This window comes from Tenrec ecaudatus, chromosome 1, assembly GCF_050624435.1.
Source record: "Tenrec ecaudatus isolate mTenEca1 chromosome 1, mTenEca1.hap1, whole genome shotgun sequence".
NCBI classification, from domain to species: Eukaryota; Metazoa; Chordata; class Mammalia; order Afrosoricida; family Tenrecidae; genus Tenrec; species Tenrec ecaudatus.
This window is the reverse complement of record NC_134530.1, coordinates 218,636,654-218,654,802: the sequence shown is the minus strand read 5'-3', so window position 1 is coordinate 218,654,802 and position 18,149 is coordinate 218,636,654. Positions and strand designations below refer to the sequence as shown.

At 55.0% G+C, this 18,149-nt stretch overlaps 2 protein-coding genes across 2 annotated transcripts in view; both read left to right on the top strand.

Moving 5' to 3' along the window:
- The first annotated feature begins 246 nt into the window (after window positions 1–246).
- On the top strand, window positions 247–813 carry ASCL5 (achaete-scute family bHLH transcription factor 5). Its single transcript, XM_075541990.1, has one exon. It carries the CDS (start codon window positions 247–249, stop codon window positions 811–813), a length of 567 nt encoding a protein of 188 aa, XP_075398105.1.
- Window positions 814–2,644: 1,831 nt separating this feature from the next.
- CACNA1S (calcium voltage-gated channel subunit alpha1 S) overlaps window positions 2,645–18,149 on the top strand; it is an 83,113-nt gene continuing 67,608 nt past the window's right edge. The window contains exons 1-2 of the mRNA XM_075540527.1: window positions 2,645–2,796; window positions 5,674–5,779. Of these exons, the coding sequence (XP_075396642.1) occupies window positions 2,645–2,796; window positions 5,674–5,779 (258 nt within the window). The remainder of the gene's footprint in view (window positions 2,797–5,673; window positions 5,780–18,149) is intronic.

The window sequence follows — 18,149 nt, the reverse complement described above, 5'->3', positions numbered from 1 at the left end:
CTGGATTTAAGAGCGCACCGGCTCGTCTGCTGCGAGAGGCCACACGCGTCCAGAGCCATGGCTTGGGTTAGGGCGACTCTGGAAGTCACCCCCACAGGAGAACAGAGACCCTAGCCAGTCTTGCCACCTCAATCGCGCTGCTGGGGATGTGACTGTCGCCCTCCCAGTTCGCTCGGTGAACGTGCAGACCCCAAGCAGGGGAATTTCGGGGAAGGTCACGCTCTGGGTCCGGCCCCACGCGGCACCATGAACAATAACTTCTGCCGGGCCCTGGTGGACCGGAGACCCGTGGCGCCCCCCAACTGCATGCAACTGGGCATCGTGCCCCCTTCCCGGCAGACGCCCTTGCCCCCGGCAGAGCCCCTGGGCAACGTGCCCCTCCTGCTGTACGCAGGCCACGCGGAGCCCACGTACTACGACGCCTACGCGGGCGTGTTCCCCTACGTGCCCTTCCCGGGCGCCTTCGGGGTCTACGACTACCCCTTCGAGCCCGCCTTCATCCAGAAGCGCAACGAGCGCGAGCGGCAGCGCGTCAAGTGCGTCAACGAGGGCTACGCGCGTCTCCGCGGCCACCTCCCCGGCGCCCTGGCCGAGAAGCGGCTCAGCAAGGTGGAGACCCTGCGTGCCGCCATCCGCTACATCAAGTACCTGCAGGAGCTGCTGAGCTCGGCCCCCGACGGCGCCGGGCCCGCCCCCGGGCCGCCCCCGGGCTCCCGGCCCGACGAGCCCCGCGCGCCCCTCTCCCTGGCGCGGGACTCCGAGTCCTGCTTCTCCTCCTCGCCTTTCTTGGAGTCCGAAGAATCTAGCCACTGAGAGCCACCCCTACCCCTGGGCGCAGTGCGGGTCCCAGTGCACCCCCGGGCGACTGGAGAAAGGCCCCGGCTCTGCGAGACTGTCTCCACTGGCCTCACCCTTCCCGGCTTGGGACAGAGGTGCTTGCCAGGGGACTGACTACAAGGGGCAGGGTGGGCCCCGGAGGAGTCCCGTGGGTGCAGTGAAGGGGAGCGACTGGGGACAGCTCTGCCGGCCAGCCCCGAATCTCGCTATGGATGGATCGTGGGAGGGTGGGAGTAATACACAGCGCCTCTTAGTACACACCGCCCACCCGGTGCCCTGCCCAGGCCCCCACCTCCGCAGGCTCTCCACCCGCCCGGGCACAGCCCTGTCTCTGCGAGTTCCTAGAAAGCAGAGGCCCGGTTGTCCACAAGACGGCCTCAAATACGAATGGCCTCGCTGGGCACTTTTTGCCTTTCTGGAAGGGTGGAGACCATAGGCTGCAGCTGGAGCTGAGCCCGGAGCTCGGGAACCGCGGGGCTTGGAAGAGCGCGGGTCACCAGGTGGCGCTCTCTGGCTGCCTCGTGGAGCCCCCGCACTGCAGTCTGCTCACCAGGGAAGCCAGCCAGCCTTGTCCAGGGTGAAGGCCAGGTGTGTGTTTCCCCGGGACTGTAGTTCTTTCAGGGGACAGACACCTCTTGGGTGCCTTGGTCCTCTTGGCTCAAGGGACTGAATAAAATTGTTGATGTTTGTGATTCCTCCCATTGTCTACTCTCCCCCACTCTGGGGCCCCTTTCCCTCCCTGGGCACCGTCTGCCAGGCTGTACAGAGAGGCCTGTGAGCCCACCCGTTCCGCTGACATTTACAGAGAGTTTCAGGACAAGCAGGAGGTTGATATTCCCAACACTCCCAGAGGTGCCTGGGAAGAAAGGCCTGGGGGCTGCTGCCATAAGATGGAAACCTGTCCACACGACTCAAGTCCAGCTCAGGGCACGCCCCCGTGTTTGCAAAGTAGAATTGGTTTCCTTGGCTGAAATTGAACTCCTATGAAGCAGTTAGTTCTGCTCTAAAACACATGGGGTCTCCATGGGTCAGAATGGCAGTGGGGGTACCCCCTCACCCCCAAATTAGTAGGTGGGAAAGAGTGGGGAGATTCCTAGAGATAGCACATAGTAACAGCCTCGAGCTGTCAGAAAAGGTAGCAAGTCACTGAGGCACCATCCAGGAAAAGGTCTGTGTGGAGCAGTGTGTGCTCCAGGTTGCTCTGGGAATGTCACACCCAACTGATTCCATGACATGACATAATGTGTGTGTGTGTGTGTGTGAGAGAGAGAGAGAGAGAGAGAGAGAGAGAGAGAGAGAGAGAGAGAGAGAGAGAGAGAGAGAGAGAGAGAGAGAGAGAAGAGAGATTTGCAGGGCAGGGACGAGGCTGCCCAGCACTGCCTCAGACGATGTCGGATGACTGAGAAGAGGCTGGAAGCCTGCAGAAACCCATTTTAGGTTTGACGTTCTACATCTTAGACTGCCCCTCTTTTTGTCCCCCTGCAGCCCTATTTCAGACTCGTGTGTGCTTTCTTTCTGCCCCCACCCCACCCCATCCTCCTTGGGGGACAGCGTGGGATGTCACTGGCCAGTCTGGGCAGGAATGACAGCTGCCTGGCCTCAGGAGTGCAGGCTGGGCAGCAGGGAGCTGAGTGGAGGCTAATTTTACTCGCTGGGAGCCCGGGGAGTAATCCACCCGCCCCCACCCGAGGGCTAGCTCAGCAGGGCAGGCTCAGCCTGCCCAGTCCCCAAGGCAGGGGCATTGGGGACGCAGGGCAGAGCAGGCGGTGGGGTGGGGGGTGGGAGAGAGCCGGTTTGCCAGGGAAGCATGGAGCCCTCCTCGCCGCAGGATGAGGGGCTGAAGAAGAAACAGTCCAAGAAGCCCGTGCCTGAGATTCTCCCAAGGCCGCCCCGGGCCTTGTTCTGCCTGACCCTCCAGAACCCCCTGAGGAAGGCCTGCATCAGCATTGTGGAATGGAAGTATCCTTCCGGCGGGGGGGCTGCTGGGAGAGTGTGTAATGTGGGGCAGGGAGGTGGGGGGCCACAGAGCACAGACCTAAAGGGCCAGAGAGTCGGGGTCGGGGCTTGGGGGTGGGATACAGCCAGAGAAAGAAGCCAGAGGAGTTGGTGGACTTCCTGGAACACGCGTGGTAGGTGAGCTGAGGCCTTGTCAAGAAGTTGAGCTATCTCTTGACCATCTAAGGAAGTGGCCTGGGAGGGCTCACGGGCTGTTGGCAGGTGTGCTCCAATCTATCCTGTGATGAATCTCAGGCTTAGGTGTTTGAAGAAGCAGTCTCATTTTGGAAGTGTGTGTGTGTGTGTGTGTGTGTGTGTGTGTGTGTGTGTGTGTCCTCTCCTGGATAGGGATGTATGAAAGTAAAGAGGGGGGTGAGAGTTGAGAGAGGGTCCACTGAGGGAAAGCCCAGACTTGGGCCCGGCCAGGGAAGGATTTGGGGTGAAACAGACTTGGGGAAGGGCGGCTATGAATGGCTCCAGCATGCAGGCCAAGCATGGCTGGCTAGTTCAGCTCGGACGCACCAGCCTGGGCACAGGGACTTCAAGCCCCTTTCTGTGTTTGCATGACCTCTGAGAGGAAGAATGATGGAAATATCTGGGTTATTTGGGAAGGGGCTGGAGGAGGAGCCCACGGAGGAGGAAGGCCCTCCATGCCGCATAGAGTCTGTGAACGTGGATCGGGAATATTTGAAATATTTCCCAAGGGTCCTAGAAGACTGGACTCCCACCAGCTGTTCCCTGGAAGAGAAAAGGGATAACAGAGGGACAGAAAAGCATGGGGCCGAGCTGAACGAGTGTGGGGTCGGTATAAGCCCGCTCCCCTCAGCTGCCCCCACATCAAATCCTCCCTGCCCACCCTCGTCAGAAGAGGTTTGGTGGTTGTTAGGGCCTCTTGGGGAGACGCCTGGCTCATGGCAGTGCTTGGTGTGACAGAGCAGCACCATACCACAGCCTTTTGCAGACTGGTGTCTTTTGGGATGCCAATCACCAGCCCTTGCTCCCCAAACGCCTCAGAGTGGGTTTCAACCACTAACCTTTCACCTGGGGTTGATCAGAAGAGATTTGCTTGGTGGTTTCTCCCCTCCTTCCAGTCTCTGCCTGTCAGTGCCTTCGCCTCTCAGAGCATCTGTCCTACAGCCCTCTTCTCTCCTCAAACACGGGCTTTTCCCATCCAGCTCATCCGCCTGGCGTGCCCAACCTCCACCCCAAACACACGCGCGCACACACACACACACACACACACACACGCTCATCTGCCTGGTGTGCCCAACCTCCACCACACACACACAAACACACACACACACAAATCCACCTAGCATGCCCGACCCCCACCCCAAACACATGCACACACCACACACACACACACACACACACACACACGCTCATCTGCCTGGCGTGCCCAACCTCCACCACACACACACAAACACACACACACACAAATCCACCTAGCATGCCCGACCTCCACCCCAAACACATGCACACACCACACACACACACACACACACACAAATCCACCTAACATGCCCGACCTCCACCACACAAACACACACACAGACTCATCTGCCTGGTGTTCCCAACCTCCACCACACACACACACACACACACACACACACACAAATCCACCTAACATGCCCGACCTCCACCACACACACACAAACACACACACAGACTCATCTGCCTGGTGTTCCCAACCTCCACCACACACACACACACACACACACACACACACAAATCCACCTAACATGCCCGACCTCCACCACACACACACAAACACACACACAGACTCATCTGCCTGGTGTTCCCAACCTCCACCACCACACACACACACACACACACACACACACACTCATCTGCCTGGTGTGCCTGACCTCCACCCCAAACACACACACACACACATGCACACACACACACTCATCCACCTGGCATGCCCGACCTCCACCCCAAACACATGCACACACACACACACACTCATCCGCATGATGTGCCCAACCACACACACACACACACACACACACACACACACACACACACACACACACACACCCTCAAGCTCCTTTTTCTTTCTTTCTTGCCACTCTCTGGTGGGTCCATGCCTTTTGCCGGCAAGTCAAGAAAGGAAGATGGCGGTGGGGGGCGGGTGTGTCAGGGAGGGGCAAATGTGCGGGTGGTGTGAGCAGCTGGCAAGCAGTTCAGTGAGCAGTGAGCACGTGGGTATCGTCAGTTACTGAGTTCTTCCTCACACTGTGAGAATTCAGGCTTCATCAGTCTCTCTGGGTTCTTAGCCCCACTCGTGGACATCCCTCCCCGGCTTCCTTGCCGTTTCCCTGGGTGAGCCTCTCTGAGCCTGTCAGGCCAGACTCTCAGACAGTCCTGGCTCTGTGGGCATAAGGGTGGGCGGAGCAGGATGGAGCAGCATTGAGGACCCCCCCTCCCCCTGTAGGCTCTTAAAGCTGCGTCTATGTGGACGTTACCTGCTCCTGAGGGAGGGAGAGGAGCCATGGTGGCAGTGCCAACTGCAAGACCAGCAGTCGGAGCCACTAGCTGCTCTGTAGGAAAGAGACCAGGGTCCCATGAAGGCGGGCAGTTTCGGGAGCCCACGGAGGCAGCTCCCCTTGGTCCGGGTCAGCATTGACTCGATGGCAGCGGGTCTGAGTGTGTTCAGGGAGGAAGAGGCCCACAGGAGGTCCTTTCTGTTCCATGCAGCAGCTGGGCACTCGGTCCAAAAGTCTGCTCAGGGCTGCCATTAGAGCCCATCCAGGCTGGTCCTCTGCACGCTGCTTCCCCACCCCAGACCCCCCAGACCCGCCCCTCACTCAAGGCCCTTCCTTAACTCTGGGCCAGACCCTTCGAAACGATCATCCTGCTCACCATCTTTGCCAACTGCATGGCCCTGGCCGTGTACCTGCCCATGCCCGAGGATGACAACAACTCCCTGAATCTGGGCCTGGTAAGAGACGTCTTCCTCCCCATTGTCCTTCCAGTGGGGGTGGGGGAGGCTGGCACACTTGGTGGTCTCCCGCCCTCTGAGTCATGCACAGGAGTCCAGGTGAACTTCTGTGGAGTCTGTACTGTCGCCAACGGCGACTTCACTCACGACCCCCTTCAGAGGAGGCTTGGTTAACAGATGAGGAAACCGAGGCTTAGCCAGGTCGGTCAGCCAGGGAAAGACGGAGTCTGAATGAGAACGTCGCCCCCCCCCCCCCCCCCGATGCCATCCGGAAGAAAGGGCCGTCGCTGGGGCCTGCCTCCATGGGAGGATGTGGTCCTCACGCAGAAGAGCACGCGCGGTAATTCTAACTATAAAACCCGCAAAAAAAAAAAAATAATAAAAAAATTTTAAATTAATTAATTTTTTTAAAAACGCAAAAGCTGGAGCCTAGGGAAGGTGGAAGGAAACCTGTCAGCGAAGGAAAACTGAGCAGCTTTCCACTAATGGGAGCGATTGCGAAGCGGCCAGACTGCAACCCCATCAGAGGTGGGAAACTCTTGAGACAAAGCCTTCCCCGTCGGGTTCTGGCTCAAGGTTCCACGGTGCTGCCTTCTCGCAGCCTTTCACAGAACCGTCACAAGAGGGAGCAGGAGGGGATTCCCCTCCCCACCCACCCTGTTTGACGGATGAGAAAACTGAGGCCTACGGAGATTAGAGGACTCCCTTACATCTATTGAAGACTAAAACTGAATATTAAATATGTATCAAGTGCTTATTAGATGCCAAGCTTTGTGCTAAGTATTTCACATCTTTGTACCACTTGATCTGAATCTTATTACCCCTATCTAAAATACAAGGAAACTGAGGCACAGGGAGTGCTGTCACCTTGCCCGGGGTCCAGCCAGCCCTGGCACTGCTGTCCAGGTGGTGGCAACACGAGGGCTATGGGCCAGGACAATGGACTCACCCCTAGCGCTTCCTCCTGTAATTAGACTCCATGGACGGGGCCCGGGAGAGGAGGCTGAGCCATGTATCCAGAGCCTAAAGGAAGATGTATCTGCTTCGCCAGCAAGCTGGTTTCCATGGGAATCTGTGTTGAGCTGGTGTGAAGATGGGATGCTAAATGTGTGCTTGGAAGTGAGGCTGTGGCGGAGTGTGGGCAGAACCCCGTGTCTTCGCTAAGACTGGCTTCGTTTTCTCAGGGGCAGTCCTACCCAGACCTTGAGGTCTAACTGAGTCGGCATGGACTCGGCGGCAGTGAGTGAGTTCTCGATGACTCGTCTGAGGAATTAATGGAGCCCTGGTGGTATACAGCTTACAAGTTGGGCGGCTGAAGTCAGCCGTTAGCACACACTAGCTGCTCTGAGGGAGGCAGAGGAGGCTGTCTGCTCCCGGAAAGGATTTCTGAAATCCACAGGGGCGGTTCTCCTCTGCCCTATGGGGTAACTAGAAATTTGGATCAGTTCACTGGCGGTGAGTTTGATTTGGTTTGCTTTGATTAACTAATCACTATTGATTAATTTAAGGGAGGGTTCTGACTCCACCCTTCTCTTTAGGATTCTCTTTGAATTCCTTAAGAAATTGACTATTGTTAAAAACAAAACTCTGATTGAAATATAAAAACCTCCCTGCCTTCTTGGAAGACACTAAATCTCACCGTAGTGAAGTCATTTTCCATCTTGCAGCAAGATGGCAGTTCTAGAAGTTTCCAGGGGCACTGTGTGACTTCCCCTTCCCTGGTCTGTGGGCTGAGGATGCAAAGCCCTGGATAAGGCTTAGAAGTCACAGAGACGAGATGCTGAGTTCTCTTGAAGAGACCGAGACCTTTCCACGAGTATTTTCCAAAGTAGCACATGTGGTTGTTGTTAGTTGCTGGGCTAGTCCAGGTAGACTAGAGAAACAAATTCATGGGCACTCTCATGTGTACAGGAAAGAGCTTTATATACGAGAGTAGTGGAATATTGAGAAAACATCCCAGCCCCGTCTGGATCGAGTCCATAAGTCTAATACTAGCCCATATGTCTGATACCAATCTATGAAGTCCTCTTCAGGCTCAGGAAACACATGCAATGATGCCCAATGCAGGAAGATCACAGGCCAGTGGGTGCAAAGTCCTGTGGATCCAGTGATGGTAGAAGCTTCTCAGCGCTGGCAGGGGTCTCCACGTGGCTGCTCCAGTTCCCAGGCCACGGGGTCTATCAGCTTGGTGCCATGTGTCTTTTCAGTAGAGTGGCTCTAAGGGAGTGAGCAGAGAGAAAATGTGTCTCCCGCCTTTAAGGAGGAATAACAGGAGTTCCCAGAATCCTCAGGAGAAGGCCATGCCCACGCAGAGGCCTCATTGGCTATGACCAGATTGACAGACTAGACTCCACCCCTCCACTCTTAATCCTCTCAAGGCCCACATTGACACCAGATTCGGTAACTCCCACAGTTGCCACGGAGTGGGCTCTGACCCAGCGAGACCCTGTCTATGCAGAAGAGAAGAAGCACTGCACGGTGGGCCCTGCCCATCCTCACGATTGTTTCTCTGCCTGAGCCATTGATGCAGCCACTGTGTCCGTCCATCTCCTTGAGCGCCTTCCTCTGTTTCGCCTCCTTTCCACTTTACCAAGCAGGATGTCCTTCTCCAGGGACTAGTCTCTCCTGACAACAGGTCCAAAGTATGTGAGCCCAAGTCTTGTCATCCTGCATGTAAGGAACACTCTGGCCCTACTTCAATATTTTCCCCAGCACCACAATTCAAATACATCATTTCTTCTACAATCTTCCTTTTTCCAAGTCCATGCATGTGATGCAATGGAGGATACCAGGGCTTGGCGCATCTTCATCCTCAAAATAACATCCTTGCTCTTCAATACCCTAAAGATGTCTTATGCAGCAGATTTACCTAATGCAACACATCTTTTGATCTCTTGACTGCTGCTTCCATGAGCATCGATTGTGGATCCAAGCAAGACAAAATCCTTGACTTTACCCTTTTCTCCGATCATCATGATATTACCTTTGGGTCCAGTTGTGAGGATTTGGGTCTTCATGACATTGAGTCGCAATCCATACGGAAGGCTGCAATCCTTGACCTTCATCAGCAAGTGCTTCAAGTCCTCCTCACTTTGAACAAACAAGGCCTGTCATCTGCATACCGATGGCTGTTAATCAGTCTTCCCCAATCCTGGGGCTCATAGAATCCAGCCTAAAAAGTCAGAGCTGGCACCTGGGGGCACTCATGGCATCCTGCTATTGTGACATTCAGAAAGAATGGTTGATAACCAGGCCACATCGCTAGCAGGCCTTTGCCAACCCAGCAAGGGTGAAATGGAGACGTTGGAGCACAAAGGAGGGGGATTGGTTCTCTCTGACCTGTGGCTGCTCAGAGAGAGGCTGGGGACTTTCCAGTCATCCAAAATAACCAATAGTGTCTTTGTTTTGCGTTTAAGAAGGGAGACTAAGGAGCAGTCCTTTATTAATTTTCTCAATTCTTCAGCAAATAGTTATTTCTTCTCTATTATACGCCTGCTGCATTCCCAAACACAAACCTAAACTCTTCCCGTCGATCCTGACTACATCCACCCTGAAGGACAGATGAGAACTGCTCTCTGCCAAGGAGCAGCCTTGTGGGTTTGAATCAGGACCCTTATGGCTATCTGCCCAATGCTTAACTCAGAACTTAACTAGTTCAATCAATTCAACGTGTAATTACAATGAAGCCAATGAAACAAGTAATTAAAATGAAGTAGGAAGCATTTGAGGTCTGGGGACACTAGCAAGGTGAACTGCAGGAGAGCCCAGGCTAGGGTTGGGGCCAGAGAGGTGCCTCAAGGGACAGGATGTCTAAGCTGAAACATGCAGGGTGAGAGCGGGCCAGCATCCTGGGTGTGTGACCATCGTAACCTGCACGGGACTCTGCGTTTAAAGTGGCCGTGTACTTGGGATTTGGGGCTCTGTCTGAAGTCGCAGTGTTGAAATTCTTTATCATTGCATCTTTGAATTTATGCTTGGCAGTGCAGTCCAGTGGGGCAATGGAGTTTCCCCAGGACTGATACCTCAGCTCGGTGAGGCAATCTGGCCTCCATTGTCTCCCAGCATGCCATGCGTCCCAGGACAGGTTCTAAGTCCAATTCTTTGCTCCCTGGGTCTTGGAGGCCTGAGGGAGGGAGGAGAAGGGCAGGGTGCAGGTTTGTTTGGATGACAGCAGCAGAAGGGCCTGCTTACCAAGACAGCAGCTCGCAGCGCGATGGGGCACAGGGAGATGGGAGCAGCTGCGGAAGGCAGAGGCCTGCCAGGGGACTGGACCTGCAGCTCCGAGCCTTTCTTGTCGGAGATCCACAGGGCTTGTGTGTGGGAGGAGGGATGGTCCAGGCAAGGAAAGGCTTCCCACAGTTGCTTCGGTGGTCAGCATCCTCACTCGTGGGAGAGTGCCCTGGGAGATGGATCAGCACCTGGCTGTGGCCACAAGCCCCTGAGGGGTCTGCGTGCCACCTCAGGGGGGGGGCAGTGGCTTCAGCCTGCTTGCCACACTGACGGGGTGCTGCAGATTTCCGGAGGAGGGCACTTCCCTGATGCTGCCTGGCTGCCTAGGGGTGGGCGGCAGGGGGGCAAGTGTCTGCCTGCATAGAAGAGGAAATGGAGGCCCAGAGAGGAGACGTTCCAGGGACACTCAGTAGCAAGGTGACAAAAAGAGGACCCAGGATGCTGATGCCCTGGATGGCCAGCAAAGCCGCCCTGTGCACCCCTGGCCAGATACTGGTCTGCGGAGCCCTGGTGGCATAGTGGTTATGGACTGGGCTGCGGTCTGCAAGGCCTGCAGTTCGAAAATGATCAGCTTCTCCTTGGAAGAGACACAGGCCTTTTTATTCCCATAAAGAGCTACGGCCTTGGAAACTCGTAAGGGCAGCTGGACCCTGCCCTAGAGGGTTGCTGTGAGTCGGCATCCACTTATTGGTAGTGAGTTTGTGTGTGTGTGTGTGTGTGTGTGTGTGTGTGTGTGTGTGTGTGTGTCCATCACAGGAGAGCAGAAAACCTCACGACCATCCAGCGGATGGAGGACAGGGTGGAACTACCCTGTGGGTCTCCAAGCCCCTAAGTCTTTATGGAAGTAGACGGCTACATCTGTTCCCCTGCCAAGTGGCTGGTGGTTTCGAACGGCTGCCCTTGAGATTTGCAGCCTGACATGTGACCCACCACGCCGCCAGAGCAGAAAGGGGCCTTTGACACGAGACGCTTCGGAGCAGAAGTAGGGCGTGTGGCTGCGAGTCTTGGATCTGGAGCCAGAATGCACGTTTTTTGAGTCCAAGCCCGGCGTGAACCCAGGTAAGGAAAATTACCTGTCCGCTTCCTCGGCTGCTTCTCTTGTGAATGAGGAGAGGGTACCTGCCCAGTGGGCTTTGCGAAGGATGCTAATCAGCTAGATGAATGTGTATGGAGTGCCCAGAACAGGGCCTGGCATTAAAACAAAGCAAAGGGTTGGCTCTGACTCAGGCCCCCGGCCCCCATCGTGTGTTAGTGGCTAGAACTGTGCTCACGTTCTCGGGGCTGGCTTTGGAGATAGGTGACCAAAACCATTGCCCCGAGAAGCCAGTGTCTTTGAGACTTAACTTCCTCGTTTGCAATTTGGGGTAGCATTATATGCCTCAGATTGGTCACTAGAAGATCTTGTAAATGACAGCCCATCTCTGTTTATTTGAGAAAGGGCCCAGATGGCACAGAGAGTTAAGCACTGGACTACCGGCCTAAAGGTTGACGATGTCAATGCGCCCAGAGGTGTCCCTGAAGACAGCCTCTGAAGCTCTGCTTTGGAAAGGTCACGGGCCTGAGCCCCCTGGGAGCAGTTCTACTGGGCACACATGGTGCCCTGAGCTGGAGTCCACGCCACATCGTAGCTCAGGAGCGCCCCCTAGCCAGATGAAGGACACCTTTGAGAAAGCCTCTGCGCCAGCCTTGGCCAGCGAGGTGCCAGCCGCAGCTGCTCCGGGCTCTACTTACTAGGCATGGGCTAGGAATTGGTGACTCTTTGACATCACCTCATTTCATGCTCAAAGCAATCCTGTGACCAAGTTTTGTCTTCACAACGGCAAAAATGTGGCTCTCATAAAATGATTGAATGAACACGTGACAAAGATTAATTCAATGAATTAAGAGAACAAGCCAAGTCTGGTTCCAAGAGAAGGAGAGGAAGCAAAGCCACACACGAGAGGAAGACGCGGAGTGAGCGGGTCTGCCAGGTTAGAGACCGCACCCCGCTCGGGCCATGTCCCATAGACCCTGCAACGATGGTAGGCCTTGGGACAGAGTATTTGCATCTCTGCAGGGCAGGATGGGAAAAGTCAAACAAAGCTCTGTCTCCTAGGTCAGCGGTTCTCAAGGGAGTGGGGATGGGAAGTATCTTTCCCACCTGGGGGCATTTGGTACTTGATTGGCATTGTGGTAGGGGGATGCTGGATGGGAGGGATGTTGGCATCTAATGGGTAGAGGCCAAGGGCCCTGCAGTGCATCAGAGTCTCCCACCCCCCCACCCCAACCAAGAACAGTTCAGCTCCAAATACCCTTAGTTCTGAGGCACAGAAAGCTAGCCCCATGGAGAGGGTGAAGTCATCCTTGCCCGGACAGTCTATAGTGCTCCCCCCACCACCCCGTGCTGTGACCAGGACACTGTGCCCTCCTTTGACCTCATTTCCAAGTTCTCAAAGCTCTTCCTCATTCCACCCTCGAAGTGACCAGGGGAGGGACTGAGGGCAGGGCCCGTCTAGACAGCTGTCCATGCAGGCTCCGCCTCTGCCACCGCCTCCACCCCACCCCCAACTGGGGCTGTGGGGCAGCAGACTGGGCCAGGCCCCTGTTACATTCCAAGGGTTCAGGTTGCAGCCCAGTGTCCCTTGGCTGCAGGGTGGGAGTCTTTTTTAGGGTCTGGAATGTGCCCACTGGCTCCTGTGGGCACCCACCCACTGCATCTGGGGAGGCTGGGGCTAGGAGGGCCCTGGCTCCCGCCCTGTCCTTCAGGGAGGTCTGCACTCAGCTAGAGTCTGTCTGTAGAGCCTCCCCTCTTCCCTGGGCTTAGCTCCCCTTCCTGAGGTCTTTGCACCTCCTCCCAGTGGGGTCCCGTAGCTGGGGCGCTGCAATTTGCTGGACACTGACAGCCTCTGAAGAAGTCACGGGCACGTCCCCTGAGCAGTGTAGTCTTCAGGAGGCACAGCGGGCAAATCCTGGGTTTTTAAGTCAAACAAAGTTGGTTTCCATCCAGATTTCTACGGGCAGCTCCCTAATCCCGTGAGCTTCCATTGTCCCCTCTGCGAACGTGAAGCCACGCCGGCTCCCCACCCAGCACTGGCATATGGACCAATGCGATGACGTGCCCATGCCGTGTCCATTTCTTTCTTCTCTGCCTTCCTTGGCGGTCACCGGCCACAGCCAAAGCCACTCTGAGTCCAGCCGCTGGGGGAGCTGTTTCTTCCCACCCGGCCTCTTCCTCTCCCACCCAGCAGGGTAGCTGAGACACAGAGCCGAGCTAGCGGAGTCTGCCAGTTAGAAGCCTCAGTCTGCTCATCTGTAAAATGGGGGTGAGAGCACCAACTTTGTAGGATTCTTGTGAATATGACATGTGCATGACGAGAAGAGGCCTGGTATACATGGGGTGCTTAATACATGTGCATGAGCAATAATAGCATCCCCACTCTAGGCAGTACTGGTTTCCCACCTTCTCTCAGGCTGGGCAGCTGGCCTGTCTTCATCCCACCCCAAGTGCAGATCCCTCCCGCGGCTCCTGGGACCCTTCTGGGCACAGAGGGAGCTTGTACTTGTGGGTGGGGCTGTGAGGGAAGAGGAGGAGGCCCGTGGAGAGCCCCACGCCAATCATGTTGATTTGGGTGAGTGCTCTCAAGGCTAAATATAGCCCCCTTGCTCATGCCTCGTCGTCATTTTCCAAACCTGGAGGCTGAGGTGGGCAAGGGATGCCGAGGCTCCGGACACTGATGAGTGCTGGCCGCCACAGTGTCCCAGAGCAGAGGAGGAGGCAGCAAGGGCAGGCAGGCTCTCACCCCTTCTCTCCCTCTCTAAGCACCTCTTCCCTCACCTGCAAATGGTGGGGGGACTGTAACCCACCACTGAGGTACAGAACTAATGCCTTCTCTAGAAACCACCCATTCTTCCCTATAGGCATGCCCTGGTCATGCCGGGCTCCCTGTCTTGGGGGTCACAGCTCCGCTGGCCACCCTGCCCCAGTGGTCCCCTTCAGGGACACCCCCCCACGGCCTCCATGGGAAGTGGAGGATGCAGGGGGCCTTGGTGAAGTTGCCACATCCATATAGTCAATCTGCAGCACACCGAACCAAAGCAGGCTCCTCTACCTTCAGACCTCCCAGCCCGGGACTGTTGTGCTCTCTGTGGAATGGCCTTTTCTCCCCATCATGGGTCCAGGCATTAGAGAGCAAAAGTCAGGGCTTTTCCACACCCCTCTGCTGAGCAGGGCCCTGCCACTGCCTGCTTAAGGGAGCAAGACAGAGAAGGAGCAAGCAGAGGGACCAGGAAGACATTACAGGTAGCCCCCGGCTCTCCTGTGTTTTGTTCTGGTTCCCAGGATTCCATGCTAAGTCAGTTGTAGCCTAAATCAAATAGCTTGTTTTCTTTTTTGTAGTTTTCATTAATGTTATTATTTACTATTTATATTTTTATAAACCAGAGCATTGAACATCTGCGAGTGAACATCTGAGCGGATTAGTCCCTGCATCCTGTGAGTCGTACATATTGCCAATGCTCAGCTAGAGAGCAGCCCAACACAGCTGATGGCGGCCAGGGTGGTTTTCTGAGTAACTCAGAAACACTGTGAGTTGAGGACCACATGTCTGGTAACCCACATTTCAGAGTAGTGTCTTTTGTTCCAATAGTGTCGGCCCACGTGTCTCATTCGCTATGAGGCCCCAGAGGGCGAAGGGGTGTGTTAGAACACATGTTGGCCCATCCTGAGCCTGGCCTGCCCTGTCTGAGTGCATGACAGAGCCCCTGCGTGGCTCCCTGGCCAGTAGTCAAATCCACTTTGGCTCATTAATGCACAAGTTAGTGACAGCTATGAGCCCACTGCCTTGCTGCACCGTGGACTGTTGTCTTAGAAGACTCCTTGGCATCAAGGAAGGAGAGCCTTCTGCTGGCTTGCTTTGAGCATGTCAACGGGGCAGGTCAATCACTCTTGTCTACTGACCCAACTAGAGTGTCAGCAAACACAAGGCCAATAGCACCACACAATGGGCTCATGCAGACGGAAGATCATGAAGATGTCCAGGGCCAGACTATGTTTCGTTGTTCATACGTCAGGTCACCAGGGGGCAAGAGCCACCTTGATGCCACCTAACAAATGTCCCTGCCAGTGGGATGTGTGACTAGACAGGTCACGATGCCCTGGTTCTCAGGAAGGAGACAGGCGGGCACAGGCAGTGTGTGTGTGTGTGTGTGTGTGTGTGTGTGTGTGTGTGTGTGTATCTTCCCAGGAGGCTTTAAACCATCCACCCCCACCTCTCTGGCAACCCTTCCTGGAGTTGTCTATTACAGGTCTTTTTCTGTGGATTCTATGGAGCCCAATGAGGAAGGTGAGAGTGCTTGGGGTAGGTGCAAGGGAGAGGAGACCAGGGAGACCATTCCCCTAGGTCCCCTGTGAGAGAAGGAGACAGGGCAGGGGCCCACCATGACACATCAGGGTGGCAAACCAATCTGGGATCAGGAACAGCTGGCCCTTGAGGTGGAAGACTCAGCTGGGAATGGGGGAGTGAGGGCCGAAGGTGGGTTGCGGTCTCAGAGGCCTGCTTCTTATAGCCCAGGACTTTAGATGAGCCAGCTCCAGGTCCCCGCACCCCAACCAGGGAACAAGCAGAAGACCCATAGGTAAGGATCACACAGTAGGCCTACCTCTAGCCAAGCCTGGCCCCAGGGTCCCTAGTGAGAGGCCATCCTTTGGAGGAAAGAGAAATCCATGGAGGGGAATTGTGGTCACTGTCTGACCACAGTGAGTACCTTAGACACGGCTTAGATACCGATTATTCCACGCGGGAGAAGGTGAGAAGCCCAAGCTCAGGGCGCCAGCTCTCGAGCAAGCCCTGCTTTCTCTCTGGGCTTGGGAGGGGGTCCTCCTGAGTACTCTTGACAAAACTTGGAATCCCTCTGCCCCCATCTCTGCTTGCTCTTGCTCCATCTCTTATTTAATCTCTTTTATATCTCAAAAGAAGTTGACTGTAGCCACACCCTACCCAGATCCTGTCTCATTAATGTAACCAAGAAAATTCACTCCAACATGGGATTATAACCTCAGGGACAGCACTAGGGTGGAGGGGGGAGGCGCGGAGGGAAACGCTGGTAGCATCCTGTGATACTTGTGATGGACCGGTGCTGGGTGGGTAGGCATTCAGGCTGAACGGAGACTGAATATACATATAGGTTTGATAGAGGCAATTCATCCATGGGGGTCTACCTTTGCCACAAACATGTCTCTGGATGTGTCAGCGCACATGGGAGGCAATGCCATGAAATACACGAGACATAGCCAAACACCCCGAGGGATCGAGCCCTGGCACCTGGACTCAGGCCCATCGTTTTACAGGACACCAAGGTCAACAGCATAACCTAGTCCAAAAAGACGGGGTTCTGTGCTGGGGCTCATAAAAGCTCTCAGGTGGCCATCGAAGGTGCAAGTAGTTGTCTCTCCTTGTTCAGAGGAATTAAGAGTGAAGGCTATGGAAGATTATGGAACCTGCTAGTCTGGGGGACTCGTGACCACGTAATCATCGGTCTCCACAACCCCGAAACAAGAAGCACTAGGTGGTGTCCAGCTCCCAGCACCAACTGTTCAGGATCAGAGGGTCCTGGGAAGAGGGGGCGATAAAGGAGGAACAGCGCTGCTCACACGCATACAGGTGACCAGGCTTACTGGTCAGCTAGAGACTGTAATGGCATGCCTGAGACTGTGACCCTCAGTCACCCTTCAGCTGTGGAGCAGAATGCACGGCCCGTGCTGAGTTTTCAGCTAAGCAATAGACAAGGAGAACTACAGGTGTAACGGGGACAGGAACATTAGATAGACACACTTTAGAATAATCAACCAGTTGAAATCAAAGGGGAAGAACTTTCCCAAAAGCAAAGTTTGCAAGGCAAACTTTTAGGAAAGAAAGACTGGAAAGAGGGGTCACAGAGAGGAGACGGGATGTGACGGTGGGGGTTGCAATCAATGATGTGAAACAAAATACGTATGAATCGTTGGATGGAAAACTTCTCTGCTCAGTAGGCCTTCATCCAGGTCCCAATCAAAGGGTAAAGGAAGGACGTATGTGTGTGTGTTTGGTGTGTGTGTGTGTGTTTGGGGGGGGGGGGAACTATTCAATTCCTAACAGTCATGAAGGCCTTTGTAGGCCTTCAAAGTCAGGCAGCTCCTTGTTCCTGAGTGTGTGAGGGCCTGAGGATCAGGGAAGGGCTGTGACCCTGAGGTGGACCCTGAGGCTACACGTGCCTCTGCATTGGGCTGCAACAACGTCCCACTGGTCAGCCAGTCAGTCCGCATTTTTCCAATACCTACTGTGTGTACAGTGGAGCCCTGGTGACATGCCCTTATGCATTGGGCTGTAATCCTCTGGGGCTGCACTTAGCAACCACTTGCTGCTCCGCAGGAGAAAGACAGGGTTTTTACTCCCAGAAAGCATTACAGTCTCGGAAACCCACAGGGGCAGTTCTACCCGGTCCTACAGGGTTGCTATGAGTCGGCATGATCTGATGGCAGTGAGTTTGGAGTTGTTTCTTACTGTGTACGCAGGCGCTTTGTGCCTACCCAGGCCCTAGAGCAGAGCTGCTCCCACTCACTGTGGGGCAGAGCCTGGTTCTTCTCAGTGTCCAGGCTGGGAAGGGGGCATCAGGAAGGGCTCAGTGATAAGGTGACACTGGAGTTAGGATAGGAGCCCTGCTGGTGTAGTGGTTATGCCTTGGGCTGCTAGCCACAAGATCAGCAGTTCAAAACCACCAGCTGCTATGTGGGAGAAAAAGGAGGCTTTCTACTCCTGTAAAGAGTTACTGTCTCAGAACCCACAGGGGCAGTTCTACTCTGCCATATAGGCTTTCTGTGAGTCGGCATTGACTTGATGACAGTGTGTATTTGGAGGGAGGCTTGACAGACAGTGACTATCTGTCTATCCGGAGTGAATGACTATCCGGAGGAAGAACATTCTAGTCAGAGGGACCAGGAAGATCAAGAAGCCTTGAGCCCAAATTATCTTCAGATGGAAGAGGGGAGGCTGCACCTTTGGAGGAAAGGCCTCAGAATGCCTGGGAGAGGGGGGGGGGCTTCTTCAAACCACAAAAATGACCCACAGACTCTGAGCAGCCTGCTGGGAGGGTGTCTTTATCCCTGTACCCAAACTCTATTGTTTTT